Genomic DNA, 14,394 nt, shown 5'->3' with positions numbered 1-14,394 from the left:
TCTGGCTGAGGTCTTTAGGATGGTGTGTCTGTCCTAGAGCCTCCAAGGCAGTGCCGTGGCTGTCCCAGAATCACTGCTCTTCATCTCCACACTGGATGGGAACCTCCACGCTGTCAGCAAGAGCACAGGGGACATCAAGTGGACCCTGAAGGATGGTGAGTAGTGACTGGGGGGCATTTGCTTACAGCCTGGCTCCTGTAGCATGTTTGGGGTTTGGGAAGGATCCCCTGACCTGGCTCTTGGTGGATGGGCTCTGGGCTGCCAGTGCCTCCAGCCCTGGGGTGAGGTGCCAGCCGCAGCCTCAGCCCCAGCCCCGGCCCCAGGCACAGCTGAGCACAGATGAGCGTCTGCCATTGGTGTCTCTTCTGGCTCTGAAAGGCAAACAGGCTGCATGGCTGGGCTGGGTGACAGTGCCACGCTGGGTAAACAGTGGTGTTGTGCTGTCCCACTCACAGGAGCGCTGCTGACGTGGCCTCTCACTCTCTGTTTCAGATCCCATTCTGCAAGTGCCGGTGTATGTGGCAGAGTGAGTGTCACCCCCACAGGCAGTTGGGCAGTGCAGGAGGCTCCCTGGTAACTGATGGAGCAACAGCAGGAAAGGGGAACCACAGAGAAATGAAATGTGCAGCCCATGCCATGGCATCACCTTACCCTGACCCTGGTGCTGGCACTTGGCGCATGGTGACGAGGAGGAGCTGGCCCCTGGCTGCAGAGCTGAGGAGCTCTCAACTCGACTACACACACTGGCATGGAGAGAAATTGAGGGAAATCCCCCTGAAAGCTCAGGGGCAGGCAGGACAGCAAGAGCTCCTTGAGACAGGCAGGGCATCCACCTGTCTGGCAGATGGGCACTGGGTGGCTGTGAGGAGTCCCAGGACTGACCAGAGTGGAAGTTATTTCCTGCCCAATCCAGTGCTGCAGGTGTCCAGGAAAGGTCAAGTCCTGCAGTGACTCACCCTGGAGCAAACTGCTAAAGGGGATTCTGCAGTGTAGCCACTCTGCATCCTTGGGGCTGCCCAGGGCAGGGGGTAGCTCATGTTTTATAATTCTCTCCTCCTTCCCAGGCCAGCATTCCTTCCAGACCCCAATGATGGCAGCCTGTATATCCTGGGAGGAAAAAACAAAGAAGGCTTGATGGTCAGTGGGGCTGTGGGCATCCTGTGACCCCCTGGGGTGCCCTGGGCTGGGGAGGTGACTCTGGCCCTGCACTTGCTGTGCCGCCTGTGTTGCAGAAGCTGCCATTCACTATCCCAGAGCTGGTGCAGTCCTCGCCGTGCCGCAGCTCGGATGGAGTGCTCTACACTGGTACGGAGGCGCTAGGGCGTGCAGGGGGACCGTGCTGACCAGGGACTCCTGGGAGCCATGGAGGGTGACAGGCAGGAGCCCAGCGGGAGCTCCCGGGGACAGGCAGGGCTGCAGGGATTTAGAAAGAAGGCATTTTCCTTCTCAGGGAAGAAGCAGGACACCTGGTTCATTGTGGACCCCAAGTCAGGGGAGAAGCAGACCACCCTCTCAACAGAGGCCTGGGATGGTCTGTGCCCAACCAGCCCCTTGCTCTACATCGGACGGACCCGTAAGCCAGTCCCGTGCCTCCATTGACCACCTGGTCCCAGGAATGGGGCACTGGAGGTGACCTGGTGCCCTGTTCCTGTCCCCAGAGTACGTCATCACCATGTATGACACCAAGTCGCGGGAGCTGCGCTGGAACGCCACCTTCTCTGAGTACTCGGCCCCACTCTGCGAGGAGTCCTACCACTACAGTGAGTGGGAGCTGCAGCAGCCACGAGAGCCCTGGGAGTCATGGCACCCAGCTCCCCAGTGCCCACTTGCAGCAGGACTCTGGCTGTGCAGGGGCCTGGAGTGGCAGTGCCAGGGCCAGCAGGTCTCAGCTGTGCCCCTTTCTGGGGAGAACAGGCAGCAGCCCATGGCCAGTGGCAGAACTGAGGGGACACAGCCCAACTGCTGCATCCCTCATCCCTCTTGCTCTCTCTAGAAATGGCACACTTGGCCTCAAGCGGGGATGGGCTGGTGGTGACCCTGGACAAGGAGAGCGGGGAGGTCCTGTGGGCGCAGAACTACGGCTCACCTGTGGTTGGCATCTACCTGTGGCACCAGGACAGTCTGCGCCGCCTGCCCCACCTCAACCTGGCCATGGAGACCCTGCGCTATCTGACCTTCCAGTCACAGGACATCCATGTCCTCAAGTGGAGCTACCAGTCCGTCAAGGACTTCGCCGCCACCAAGACCCAGCTGCTGTATGTGGTTCCCGAGTGGTGGCAGCCAGTGGCATTCTTGTTCCTTGTGCTCGGCCACCCTGATCCGGGATGGATGGAAGGTGATGCTTGTCCTTCTCCTTCAGGCCAGCGCTCTATGTGGGAAAGCACGCGACCAGTTTCTATGCCATGACCTCCCTGGTGCACGGCAGTGTGGCGCTGGTGGTGAGTGTCCCTGCTGCCCCGCTGGGGCTGAGCCGCCACGGGCGCGTCCGGCCACGCGGTGCCCCACGAGCTGCCACATCCCCAGCCCCAGGGCATCACGCTGGCCAGGATCGACGGCCCCACCACGGACGACGTGACCATGAGGGAGTCTGGGGAGTGTGAGATCATGCCCAGCACCAATGTCAAGTACCCGCAGGGCAGCATCACCTCACTTCACAACCAGTGGCTCCTCATAGGTGCGGACCCGTGGTAGGCACAGACTTCCCCATGTGCTGGCTTCCAGATGGTGCCCAGTGGGGAGCAACCTGAGCTGCTGCTGTGCTTTAGGGGCACAGCCCGACCTGCCCTGCCCCGTGGGATGAATGGGATTAAGGCTGTGAGTCACCTCAGGCTGTGGTGACTCTGTCTCGGGACTTGTTTCAGCCCTCCCCAGGAGTGACAAGATGCAGGGGTGGGGAGGGACCCTTTGAAACAGGGCTCACCCATGCTTCGACCCTCCCTTCTCCAGGAGAGCCAGGGCTGCTGGCAAGGAATGGATGCTGAAACCAAGAGGTGAACTGAGGGTTGTATCTGTTCCCCTCCTGTCACAGGGCACCATGAGCTGCCTCCCGTGGTCCACACCACCATGCTGAGAGCCTTCCCAGAGAACCTGAGGAAGACCACAGAAGCCATCATCCCCAGGGCTCCTCCCACCAGGACCGTGTTTGATGATGTGAGTGGTGAAGGGTGCTCGGTCACTGAAGGGTCTGGGCTGCTTGGGGTGGGCAATGGGTCCCCAATGCAGGATAGGATGGAAGGAGGTCCCAAACCCAAGTGCCCTGCAGTCTGTCCCTCTTGTGTCACCCAGCCCTGGGTGTGTGTTGCAGTTCCTGGCCCCGAGCAGCCCGGAGGAGCCAGCTGTCCGCAGCGAGGGGCAGCTCCAGCCAGACCCCACAGCGGGGGAGCAGGTGGAAGTGTATCCCGAATCCGGCACCTGGGACCTGGTGCTGGCTGGCGTCGGCACAGCTCTGCTGGGCGGGGGAATCCTGGCGCTGCTGCTCACAGTGAGTGGTGGTGCTGGAGGGCGAGGGATAGCGGAGCCGATGCCCCAGCGTGGCTCCAGGCATGGAGCTGAGTGTTCCCATGGTTTGTGTTCCAGAAACTGCAGCAGCAGCATGTGGCACAGCAGCAGCAGCTGCAGGAGCAGATACAGCTCCTGCAGCAGCAGCAGGAGATGCTGCGTCCGGGCCGAGTCTCCAGGGAGGGCATCCCTGAGGAGCCCAGGGAGCTGGAGCTGAGCCAGGGAAGTGCATCAGAGCGCTCACAGAGCTCCAGCCCCTCAGCCCACCTGAAGCACCCAGCTAATGGGATGGTCAGCCTGGAGCCAGCTGTCCCAGTGGCTGCTGAAGGTGGGTGCAGAGGGAATGGGCAGGCTGTGAGGGCTGCAGCCCAGCTGGGATGGGAGGAGGTGCCAGATCTGCTGCTGGATAAGCATGGGCCACATAAGAGCAGGGCCCAAGAAATGGCCAGATGAATAAAGAAACAGGTGTCCTCCATACAGAACTAATGCTTGGAGGCTGGAAGATGGCTGTCTTCTCTCCCTTGCAGATACAGAACCAGACCTGGTTGTAGTTGGAAAAATTTCTTTTAACCCCAAGGATATGCTGGGCCATGGAGCTGGAGGAACCTTTGTCTTCAGGTGGGTGACACCAAGTGCCTGCCCCCACTCTGCTCCCATTCTCCCTGGGAGCCACAGGGATAGTGACAAGGCAGCTCTTGCCCAGAGTGGTGGCCACTGGTTCAGGGACTTTTGAGAAGAACTCACCACTTTCACCTTCTTGTGGTCCTCATCACACCCATCCTGGACTTGTGGCCCTCATTAAGCAGGCACTGGGTACACAGGGCAGGTCCCCCTTGCACCCCCTGCCTGCCTGCACCTGGTCTGGTCCCTCACACAGTTCCCAGGCTCTGGGTGAGCCCCTTTTCCAGCGCTGAACACAGTAAAAAGTGAGGGATGTCATTTTCCTACAAAATTGAGACCCTCCAGTTCCCAGCTTACACTGGGGAAGATCTCTTCCTGCCAGTGATGTGGCAAGGCTTTGGGAGTCACAGCAGAGTGACCCATGCTGAGGACCCTGTGGGTGAGCTCCAGCATTGGCCGAAGTGTGGCTGGGTCATGACACACGTGGACACACTGGGGACTCTCTGCACAGGGGGCAGTTCGAGGGCCGGAATGTGGCCGTGAAGCGTCTCCTGCCTGAGTGTGTCCACCTGCTTGACCGTGAGGTCCAGCTGCTCCGGGAGTCGGATGAGCACCCCCACGTTGTCCGCTACTTCTGCACTGAGAAGGACCGGCAGTTCCACTACATTGCCATCGAGCTCTGCTCCGCCACGCTGCAGGAGGTGAGCCCCGGGCACAGGGCTGCTGCTGCAGCTGATCAGGAGCCCTGGAAACACAAGCCTTGGGCACACACAGCCTCTGTAGGGGCTGTTCTCCATCACCCACCATCACCCTGGGGTGGGGTGTCTCTCCAGCCAGCTTGCCCTTGCCCAGTAAATCAGGCTTAGTTCCTCTCTCTCTCCTTTGTGTGGTTCCAGTACGTGGAGAGCCCCAGCTTCAACCGCCGTGGGCTGGACCCAGTGTCCGTGCTGCGTCAGACCATGTCCGGACTGGCCCACCTCCACTCCCTCAGCATCGGTAAGGGCCAGCAGTCCCCTCTCCATCCTCTCCTCAGCGTATGCTGCGGGGTTTGGGCAGCATCTGTTGGGGTTTGGGCAGTAGCTGTGGGGGTCAGCAGCACATGGGGCTGTGGCAGAGCCCTGTTTGCTCCGGCCCTACCAGGGGACACCACACACTCTCACTTCCAGTCCACCGTGACCTGAAGCCCTGTAACATCCTCATCTCTGTCCCGAATCGCCACGGGCAGATCCGCGCCGTCATCTCTGACTTCGGCCTCTGCAAGAAGCTTCAGGGGGGACGACAGAGCTTCAGCCTCCGCTCCGGGATCCCTGGCACTGAGGGCTGGATCGCGCCCGAGGTGCTGCAGGAGGCCCCGAAGGAGAACCCTGTCAGTGAGCTGTGGCCACCCCCACCCCGGGTGCTCCTTGGACCCATTGTGGCAGTGTCCCCCACGCTGGCAGTGGCCTCAGGTCGCACTGCTGGGTTCACAATTAAGATGAGAGCTCCATGAGCCCAAGCCAGCCCAGATACAGGCACTGTGCTCCTTTCCAGGGCTGCCCCCATGCCCCTGCCCTTGTGTTCAGCACAGGCGTCTCATCAGGCTCCAGTCCTCAGAAATTTGGGGTGGGGAGGTTGGAGGGGCTGTGGGTTGCTGCCAAGGTTACGTTTCTCTCTTCAGAACTAAGAATCTCATTCCCACTGGAAGCAGCTGCTGTACTGATCCCTGGCAGAGCACGTCCTGGGATTCATGCTGGTGTCCATTTGCCTGCTGGTGGGACACCAGCAGCCCCTGCATGTCTGTTGGGCTGTGGAGTCCTGAATTCTGGCTGTGCCTCTGGAAACCTGGGGTGATGGGGCTCTCTCACTGCAGGTAGCAGAGCAGGAGCCCAATGCGATGCATTTTCCAGCAGCTCTGCAGCCAATTGTCCATATAAAAGGATAGAAAAGTGGAAGGTAAATCTTTCCTCACCCTTTGCCTGAGGCTCCCGTGTGCCCCTGCGTTTTGCAGACCAGTGCCGTGGACATCTTCTCAGCCGGGTGCATCTTCTACTATGTGGTGTCGGGGGGACAGCACCCCTTTGGGGACAGCCTGCGGCGCCAGGCCAACATCCTGGCGGGCTCCTACCAGCTGAGCTGCCTGCAGGAGGAGGCTCACGGTGAGACCCTTCCCCAGTGGCACAACACCACGGGGAAGCCCAGGGCTGAGGGGCGGCTCCCGGTCCTGGCTCAGGGGCGAGTTCTCAGCTGTTCTGTTTCACCCCCAGACAAACTTGTTGCAAGGGAGCTGATTGTGGCGATGATCAGCCCCGAGCCCCAACACCGGCCCTCGGCCCCTGTGGTGCTTGTGCATCCCTTTTTCTGGAGTCAGGAGAAGCAGCTGCAGTTCTTCCAGGTGAGTCTGTGCTTTCCCACCAGCAGTGAATGCAGGTGTGCACTCAAAGCCGTGCTGGAAACTGCTGTGTTTAGGTCAACATGCTCATTGTGAGCTACTCTTAGGAGGGGTGAGGGGTCCCTGTGTCTCTGTCCCACCTCGTGCAGAGCAAGGGCAGAGCCATACCCACCCTGTCCCCGCTCTTGGGCACACAGGACGTCAGTGACCGTGTGGAGAGGGAGCCGGCTGAGGGGCCCATCGTCTCAGCCCTGGAACTGGGGGGTCGGGCGGTGGTGAGGACCAACTGGAGGATGCACATCTCCCTCCCACTGCAGATGGGTGAGCATGGAGGGGCCGGGCTCATTGTTGGGTCCGGTGAAGCAGGTGGGGACTGGGGCTCCAAGGGCTGGTGCTTTTACTGGCCAGCAGGTACCTGCTTATGCTCAGGAGCTGAAAAGCAGGGCAGGTAAAGGTGGCAGCCCTTCCTTGAGAGGCCAGTGAAGCAGAGCTGGGGCTTGCACTACAGGGGCCGTGGCAGCCCCTCACCCCAGCTGTGTCCCACCTCACTCGGTGTCTCTCCTGCTGTCCCCAGACCTGAGGAAGTTCCGCACCTACAAGGGCGGGTCAGTGCGTGACCTGCTGCGGGCCATGAGGAACAAGGTACAGCCACCCAGCTGCCCCGTGGCCGTGCCCCCTCCTCTGTCCCCATCCTCTCTCACCTCACCCTCTCTCCTGCAGAAGCACCACTACCATGAGCTGCCAGCTGATGTCCGGCTGGCCCTGGGCTCCGTCCCCGAGGGCTTCGTGCAGTACTTCACTTCCCGCTTCCCCCGGCTGCTCCTGCACACGCACAGGGCCATGCGAGTCTGTGCCCACGAGCGCATCTTCCACTCCTACTACTGCCAGGGGCTGAGGGGCAACGGCACCTGAGCGGGCACAGGACGCGGCCAGAGGGCACCACAGCTGCTGCGGCCTCTCCTCCCCGCCCGGGCCCGGGGTTCTCGGTGTCCTTCTGCCAGGGCCAGGGGGGGGTCCAGCAGGTGGGGGAACCAGGAGCACAGGGCAGCAGAGGTGGGCACAGGGCAGTACCGTGCCCTCACCTGGGGTTTCCTGAGGAACCCTCTGGGCACCCACCTTTGCAAACACTCACAGTCAGACTCAGGTGTGAAGGCACTTGGGCCAGAAAACAAAGACATCTCTGGGCTGGACACAGTGCTTGGAGAAGAGAGGAAAAGACGTGTGTTTTCCCAAGGACAGCCGCAGCAAGGCCCTGGCACAGCGGTGCACTCAAGCTGGCATCAGTCCCAGGGGGGCATTCACCAGGGACAGGAAGCTTTGTCCTGTGTGTTCGCTCCTGTGCCAGGGGCCTTGAGCTGTGACCAGGACCAGGCCCCCAGTCTTGACACTGGAGCTGACCCCTCAGCCCCATCGAGGGCTGTGCTCAGCCAGGCCAGGCTGAGCAGCCGCCCTGGGGCTGGGACCTGCCCGAGGGCACAGCCCCTACAATGAAGGTGTGAATCTCAGCTGGGCTGAGAATAAGGGTTTCTCCCTTAGGGTCGGCAGCAGCCTGTACCTCTGCCAGGCCTGAGCCCCTGAGCAGGTGGCACAGCAGTCCAGGAGCAGTGTCTCTGGGCACAAAGGAGGGAATTCCTTTCCCCTAGGATCCTTCCCTCAAAGACAGGCCTATGCTTGCAGCTCCCCCAGCCCCTCCTGCTGCCCAGGGCCGGTGACCGGTGGGTGCTCTGGTTCATGGCATCCGCATGGGCATGTGTTCCCAACGAGCCAGCCTCCAGCACCAGCTGGGTGCATGGGCACAGAGAGCCCCACAGCAAAATTCCGATGTGGAACAGCAATAATTTTGTACAGTCTGATTCCTTTGTGTGCTGGGGTGTGGGATTTTGTTACACAGGTAACAGGGTTTGTACCAGCTTTCTTTTCAGAATATATTTATACAAAATGTTACAAAAATTAGAAAATAAAAACTGAAAAGCTTGTCCTGCTTAAAATAATCGGGCCTGAGGGCGCCCATAGGTGCTGGCAGGGAGCAGTGGTGGGAGAACAACAGAGGCAGGGCAATGGGCTCCTGCAAGACTCTGCTGCATGAGAGGACAGGTGCTGATTCTTTAGCCAGAATTAGTCACGGAGCCAAGTGAGAGGCAAACCCAGCCCAGGGCTATCAGTAAGAATAAGAGGATGCCTCATTCATAGGGGAAGCCAGAGGTGATGCTCCCTCCCTCAGCAAGGCAATGGGAAGTGAAACAGACTGGATGCCGTGTCAAACAATCTTTATTCAAGTTATGCAATATACAAAAGTTGAGGTTTCATGTAGTTTCAGTATTAAAAGGCCAACTGATCACTCTCAACCCGGGCTTGTTCAACACCTTACCTGAGCTTCTACAAGAGGAAACAAAGCCCAGAGCACGGGCACAGCCATGTATGGGCACCTCAGGTGATAGCTCTGCTCTCCCCCTGCTCTGCTCTCTCAAGAGCAGGCCCAGGCACCTCAAATGAGAGGGCTGGGTTGGAGCTGGGCTTGTGGCTTTAGGAAATTAGAAAAACGGACTAGGTAGGGAATTAAAAAATAGACTTTGTTAGGAGCAGGAAGCAAGAAACCTTTGGGCACCAGTCAAAGTGAACATCACCATTCCCACAGCAGCAGGGGCTTCCTTGTGGCAATGAGCCCATACCCAGTAGCAGGAACCATCTGGGCCATGGGAGGGAAGCTCCCAGACCTCTTCCTCCACAGGTGGGCAGTTTGGCACAGATGTTGAGTCCAGCAAGAACAAGGTCTAAGCAGCAGATTTCGTCTGGCGTGAGCCAGACCTGGAGCTGAAGAGCTTCTCCACCATGATGCGGGCATAGCGGAGCCGGCGGGCCAGCTCCTGGCAGCAGCCGTGCTCCTCGATGAGGCTCAGCTTGTACGTGCGGAAGTCCCGTTTCTCATCTATGTATGTGACAGCAGCCATGAGAGGGCACAGGATGAGCTTGGTGTGGTCCTGGGGGGGAGAGAACACACAGTCACTGAGCACTGTGCTCCTTGGGGCAGCAGCTCCTCTGGATGAGCCATGTCAGCAGCACTCGGAGCGCGGTGACAAGGTCCCTCTGCAGAATTCCTTCAGAGTGCAGCAAAGGGCAACAGCCAGGTCGACATGGCTGCACCTGGCTGCAGCAGCCAAACTGCTGCTCGAGAGCACGGCCCCTCATGAGCGAGGAGTATCTGGGGGCCTCAAGTACTGGCACAGACAGCTCCCAGTGCTCAGCGCCCTGGGCAAAACCTTGGCTCAGGTCATCCCCTCCTGCCACTTTACAAGCAGCACCACATGCAGCCGGAGCCACGGCCCTGGGCAGAGCCTCACCTGGAAGAAGTTGATCTGCACAGTGCCGTTGCTGAGGTGCAGGATGATGGCACTGCGGGTCCGGAACCAGTTCCACAGGTAGGGCAATCGGGCCAGCTCGTCCCCTTCCCGGGGCGTGATGTTTGCCCCTGCCTTCAGCAAGTGCTCACTCATGTAATTCCGGAAGTACTTCAGTAGTGTTATCTGTGGATGGGACAGGCTGTGAGGGGCCGAGGGTGACCCCAGGCACGGGGGGGGAGCACAGGGACTGCTATCACAGTCCCAGAGCTTCCTTACATCTTTCAGAGCTTGAGGTGTCACTGCAAAAGCTTGTGGAAATCCTCAAAATTAATGTCTGACTATGACAAGTCAGACTCGCTTTGCTGAACACTTTGGTATGTCCAAGTCATGTGAGCACTTAAATTTCTGTGAAACTGCTCATAAATGAGCCTCAGATAGCAGTCAGAGCTGCTGGTGTCTGTTCTTGGGACCACGTGTCACCACCTAAAGGAAGCCTGCAGAGTGCCAGTGACCTCCAATTGTAAATGTTTCTCCCTGGAACCCACCCTGCCCTCAAAGCCCAAATCTGGCAGGAGTCTCACCACCCCCCCCCAGCCAGGCTCCTGTCCCCAGGACTGACCTTCTTGGTGAGGGCAGAGGGGCAGGACCTCACGGTGAAGTAGGACTCGTTGCTGTTCTGCTCAATGTACTGCAGGTTGTCCCCATCGTTGTACATGATGAGACGAGTGGAGTCATTGAAGAGAACCCCAACGCTGTTGTCACAGAGCTGGTAACCTGCCAGAAGGGACCCCCATGAGGCCTCCAATCTCAGGGGACCACCAGCAGTGGGAAGCACCAAGGCAGATGGTTTATCACTCAGGGATTCCCTAACAGCCACCTCACCAAGTCTTTGCCAGGTCTCCTCTTTGGGGAGGTCTGGGTGGCACTTTTCCACCTCTGGATTTGTCATCTCCCTTATTGCATCACCTGCTGCAGGAACAGCCTCTGCTGCCACCGTGGGTCCCTGTGCAGGCTGGGGAAAGCTTGGTCACCTCAGGCACAGGTAGCCATTGTCCACCTTAAAGTGGGCTGATGGTCAGTGACTACTGCTCTGGACTCCCAGGGTATTTGGTAAGATTGCTGGCAGAGGTCTTGGACACACACACTGGAATATGATGATTTAAAACCCAGACCTAGGAAATGCCCACATCCAGGCTTCTTCCAGCCCCTTCAGATACCAGGAAATCCTGAAGCATTGCCACCCACAGTATTTACCGAGTCCATATTTATCCGAGTAGTCCACCCATTTGCTAACCCAGAAGATGGGATTGCAGGCTGGGTCCTCAGCTTCTTCTGCAGGAAGAAAGTAGCTTGTTAGGAGACATTTCCCACAGCATGTGCATCCCACAAGGCCCATGGGCTGCCCCAGGCTCACCTTGCCTCACTGCTACTCTCTCGGAGGGCTTGGCTGCATTGACTGCAGTCAGCTGCTGCAACATGTCAGCCAAGTGGCCACTGACAGTATCCCCCAGCTCCCGCAGCCCCGCTGCTTCCTCCTTGTCCGGCAAGGTCTCCTGTGCAGGGCTGTCTAGTCCTGGGACAGAGAGAGAAGGGTGTGGATGTGTGACGAGGGAGAGGTTTCCAAAGGCACCAGACTTACACCCTACCCCAGGTATAGGCAACACCTTGCACACAGAATGGATCAGGTTGGAGGGGACCGTGGTGGGGCATGTGGCCCCACTTCCCTGCTCCAGCAGGGTAATTCCAGAGCACAGGATGTGTCCAGAGGATTCTGGAATATTTCCAGTAAGGGAAACTCCACACACACTCTCTAGGAAATCTGTTCAATGCTCAGGCACTACACAGGAAAGGTCTTCATTTTCTGGTGGAACTTCCAGGGCATCAGTTTGAGCCCATTACAGAGCTGAAGTGAATGCAGTGCTTCCTCCCTGCTTTGGTCCCAGGCAGAGCAAGGAGAGCCCCCTCATCCACAAAATGCTCCAAATTTCCATAAGAATCAGGAGATGATGTGAGGGAGGCACACTGAAGGTTGTGGATGCTGCTGGAGGCCAGGCAGGCTCTCTCCAGCACCGCAGCCCAGCCTCACTCGGGCACCCACACTTACCTTTGTTGAGCGCGGTCAGTGGCTTCCGCCCGCCGAGGTCCATCCCGCTGGGAGCCAGGGAGAAGCGGGGTGCAATGGTGAGGCAGCTGGTGGGCAGGCGGCTGGGGAGGTACCCTGAGGTGAAGAACTCGTCGTTCAGCAGCTCATCGATGGTCGGGCGTGTGGCAGGGTCGGACCTCAGCATCTTCTGGATGAGGTTCGCAGCCACGGGGTTGATGTGCTAAGGGACAGGTGGAGTTTAGAGACAGATCAGGGGACAATGTGCACTAGTGACAAATGAACGGGATTTATAACCCAGCAGAGCTCCAGTGCTGCTATCAGCAAGCAAGACAAAAGCCAGGGGAAGGAGAATTGGGCAGCACAGAGAACTGGCTCCTAATGGTACCCAAAGCCTGAGGTCAACAGACTTGAGCAAGACCAACTCATCAGCAGTGGGATGAGCTGGGGACCTGGCCCAGACCTCACAGACTTGCCCATGTCCATTCACCCCCACATGCCAACAGCCCAGATCGGATTTTTGCCAGACTGGGGGGGGGGCAGGGAGCTGCTGCCTCCCCACGAGGTTCATGCCACCCCGGACTGAAACAGCCCCTCCCAGCATTGACAGCCCCTGCTACGTGAGAGCCCACGGAGTGTCAGACACAGGGGCTGCAGGAGGAGGCTGACCAAGCACCACTGTGAGCCAAACAGATCCTTCATGGGAAGCACCATACCTTGGGAATGGTGTACTCATTCTTCTTGATCCGGATGTATGTGTCCTTTAGACAAGAAGTCTCAAAAGGAGGTTTCCCCACCAGAAGAGTGTACCTGGGCATTCCCAGACAAAAGGGCGTCAGTTTTGCAAAAGAGACTCAGATTGTGTGCAGAAGCGACCCTGTTCTAAGCACACCCAGGGGCTTTCCTGGCAGAGGGAACACACTTGGCATTAGACACACTGACAGCTACATGTACTGTGCCTGACTCCTGGTTCCCTGGAAAGGGAAGCTGGGATCTAGCACCCTGCAGGGAAAGTTTCAGTCAGGGAAGGTAGGAAGCTGCCTGGCAGCAGGACTTAGCCAGGAACTATGGGGACAGTGATCTGGAGCTTTGGATCACACTGAAGTTCCAAGGGGTCAAGGAGACCAGAACCACAGGGATTGCCTGTCCCTGTGGCCTCTGAAAGGCAATTTGACTCACATGATGCAGCCAATGGACCAGATGTCCACCTCGAAGCTGTGCCCCTTCTTGCCCAGCACCTCTGGGGCAATGTAGTTGGGAGTCCCACACAGGGTCTTCTTACGCTCCCCATCATACTCTACCTTGGTGGCCAGGCCAAAGTCACCTGGAGGGACAGGGAGACAGGATATGACCAAGATGCCCTGGCTGGCTGGTTCCTGGGCTGAGGTCCCTGCCACTTACCGATCTTCACCTCCATGTCGTCGTTGAGGAAGAGGTTGCCCAGCTTGAGGTCGCGGTGGATGACGCGGTGGCTGTGCAGGTACTGGCAGCCCAGGATGGTCTGGCGCAGGTAGTACCGCGCCTCGGGCTCGCTCAGCGCCTTCCGCCGCTTGTGCAGCTCCAGCAGCGACTGCGGGGAACGGTCGGTCAGTACCGAGGCGGGGGGTGCGGGACGGGGACGAGGTCAGTACCGCAGGACGCGGGGAAGGGGACAGTCAGTACCCGGGGGACACCGACACCCGCCCCCCGGCCCCTCACCCTGCGGCGGCAGAGCTCCAGCACGACGTAGACAAAGTCATCGTCCTCGAAGAAGCCCTGGAAACCGACGATGTGGCGGTGGGAGAGGCTGCGGTGGATGGCGATCTCCATGGACATCTTCTCCTTCTGGTGCGGCTTCGCCAGCAGCGACTTGGGCACCACCTTCCCCGCGAACACCTCCCGGCTCTCGGCCTCGGCCAGCTCGTAGCACCGAGCGAAGCCGCCCTTGCCCAGGAACCGCCCGCGCACGAAGCTGCGCCGGGTGCGCGGGTCCACGAGCACCTTGGGCACCTCCTTCACCGCCGCTGCCGCCGCCGCCCGGGCCGGCTCCGCGCGGGGCTGCTCCGCCGGTGCCGCCGGCCGTGCCGCCGGCCTCACCGCCGGCCGCGCCGCCTTCCCGCCCGCCGCGTTCATGCTGTGCCCGTGCGGTGCCGGGAGAGCGGCGGGTCCCGGGTCCCTGTACCGAAGCAGCGGTGGGTGCCGGTGCCGGGAGAGCGGCGGGTCCCGGGTCCCTGTACCGAAGCAGCGGTGGGTGCCGGTGCCGGGGTAACGGCGGGTCCCGGGTCCCTGTACCGACGCAGCGGTGAGTGCCGGGGACCCGGTGCAGCGGCGGGGCCGGGCTGGGCTGGGTCTGTCGCTCGGTCCGGCCGCGATTCAAAGGCGGCGCCGGGGCCGTTACCGCGCGCGGCCGCTCCCCATTGGCCGCAGGATTTAAAATCCACGCGGCGCGCGGGGCACCATGGGAGCCTGCGGCGGCACGCGCCGGCGGG

General features: G+C 59.7%; 2 protein-coding genes across 2 annotated transcripts; one reads left to right on the top strand and one right to left on the bottom strand.

Annotated features, from left to right (window-relative positions):
- Positions 1-74: 74 nt before the first annotated feature.
- ERN2 (endoplasmic reticulum to nucleus signaling 2) lies at positions 75-8,463 on the top strand. The gene is made up of 20 exons (XM_048321178.1): positions 75-155; positions 1,065-1,137; positions 1,233-1,305; positions 1,451-1,573; positions 1,659-1,760; positions 1,994-2,255; positions 2,360-2,438; positions 2,524-2,674; positions 3,029-3,150; positions 3,305-3,481; positions 3,577-3,826; positions 4,026-4,116; positions 4,631-4,820; positions 5,016-5,115; positions 5,286-5,485; positions 6,107-6,254; positions 6,363-6,490; positions 6,685-6,808; positions 7,062-7,129; positions 7,208-8,463. Exons 2-20 carry the CDS (start codon positions 1,135-1,137, stop codon positions 7,397-7,399), a joined length of 2,583 nt encoding a protein of 860 aa, XP_048177135.1. The 5' UTR covers positions 75-155; positions 1,065-1,134; the 3' UTR covers positions 7,400-8,463.
- A 274-nt stretch (positions 8,464-8,737) lies between these two features.
- PLK1 (polo like kinase 1) lies at positions 8,738-14,306 on the bottom strand. The gene is made up of 10 exons (XM_048321179.1): positions 13,625-14,306; positions 13,328-13,496; positions 13,106-13,250; positions 12,643-12,736; positions 11,930-12,149; positions 11,240-11,398; positions 11,080-11,157; positions 10,445-10,599; positions 9,826-10,008; positions 8,738-9,465 (listed from the first exon to the last, which is right to left on the bottom strand). Exons 1-10 carry the CDS (start codon positions 14,036-14,038, stop codon positions 9,259-9,261), a joined length of 1,824 nt encoding a protein of 607 aa, XP_048177136.1. The 5' UTR covers positions 14,039-14,306; the 3' UTR covers positions 8,738-9,258.
- Positions 14,307-14,394: the final 88 nt, after the last annotated feature.

The sequence above is a fragment of the Corvus hawaiiensis genome, chromosome 16, assembly GCF_020740725.1.
Source record: "Corvus hawaiiensis isolate bCorHaw1 chromosome 16, bCorHaw1.pri.cur, whole genome shotgun sequence".
In the NCBI taxonomy this organism is placed as follows: Eukaryota; Metazoa; Chordata; class Aves; order Passeriformes; family Corvidae; genus Corvus; species Corvus hawaiiensis.
The sequence above is the reverse complement of the archived record's forward strand: the minus strand, read 5'-3'. Positions and strand labels throughout refer to the sequence as shown.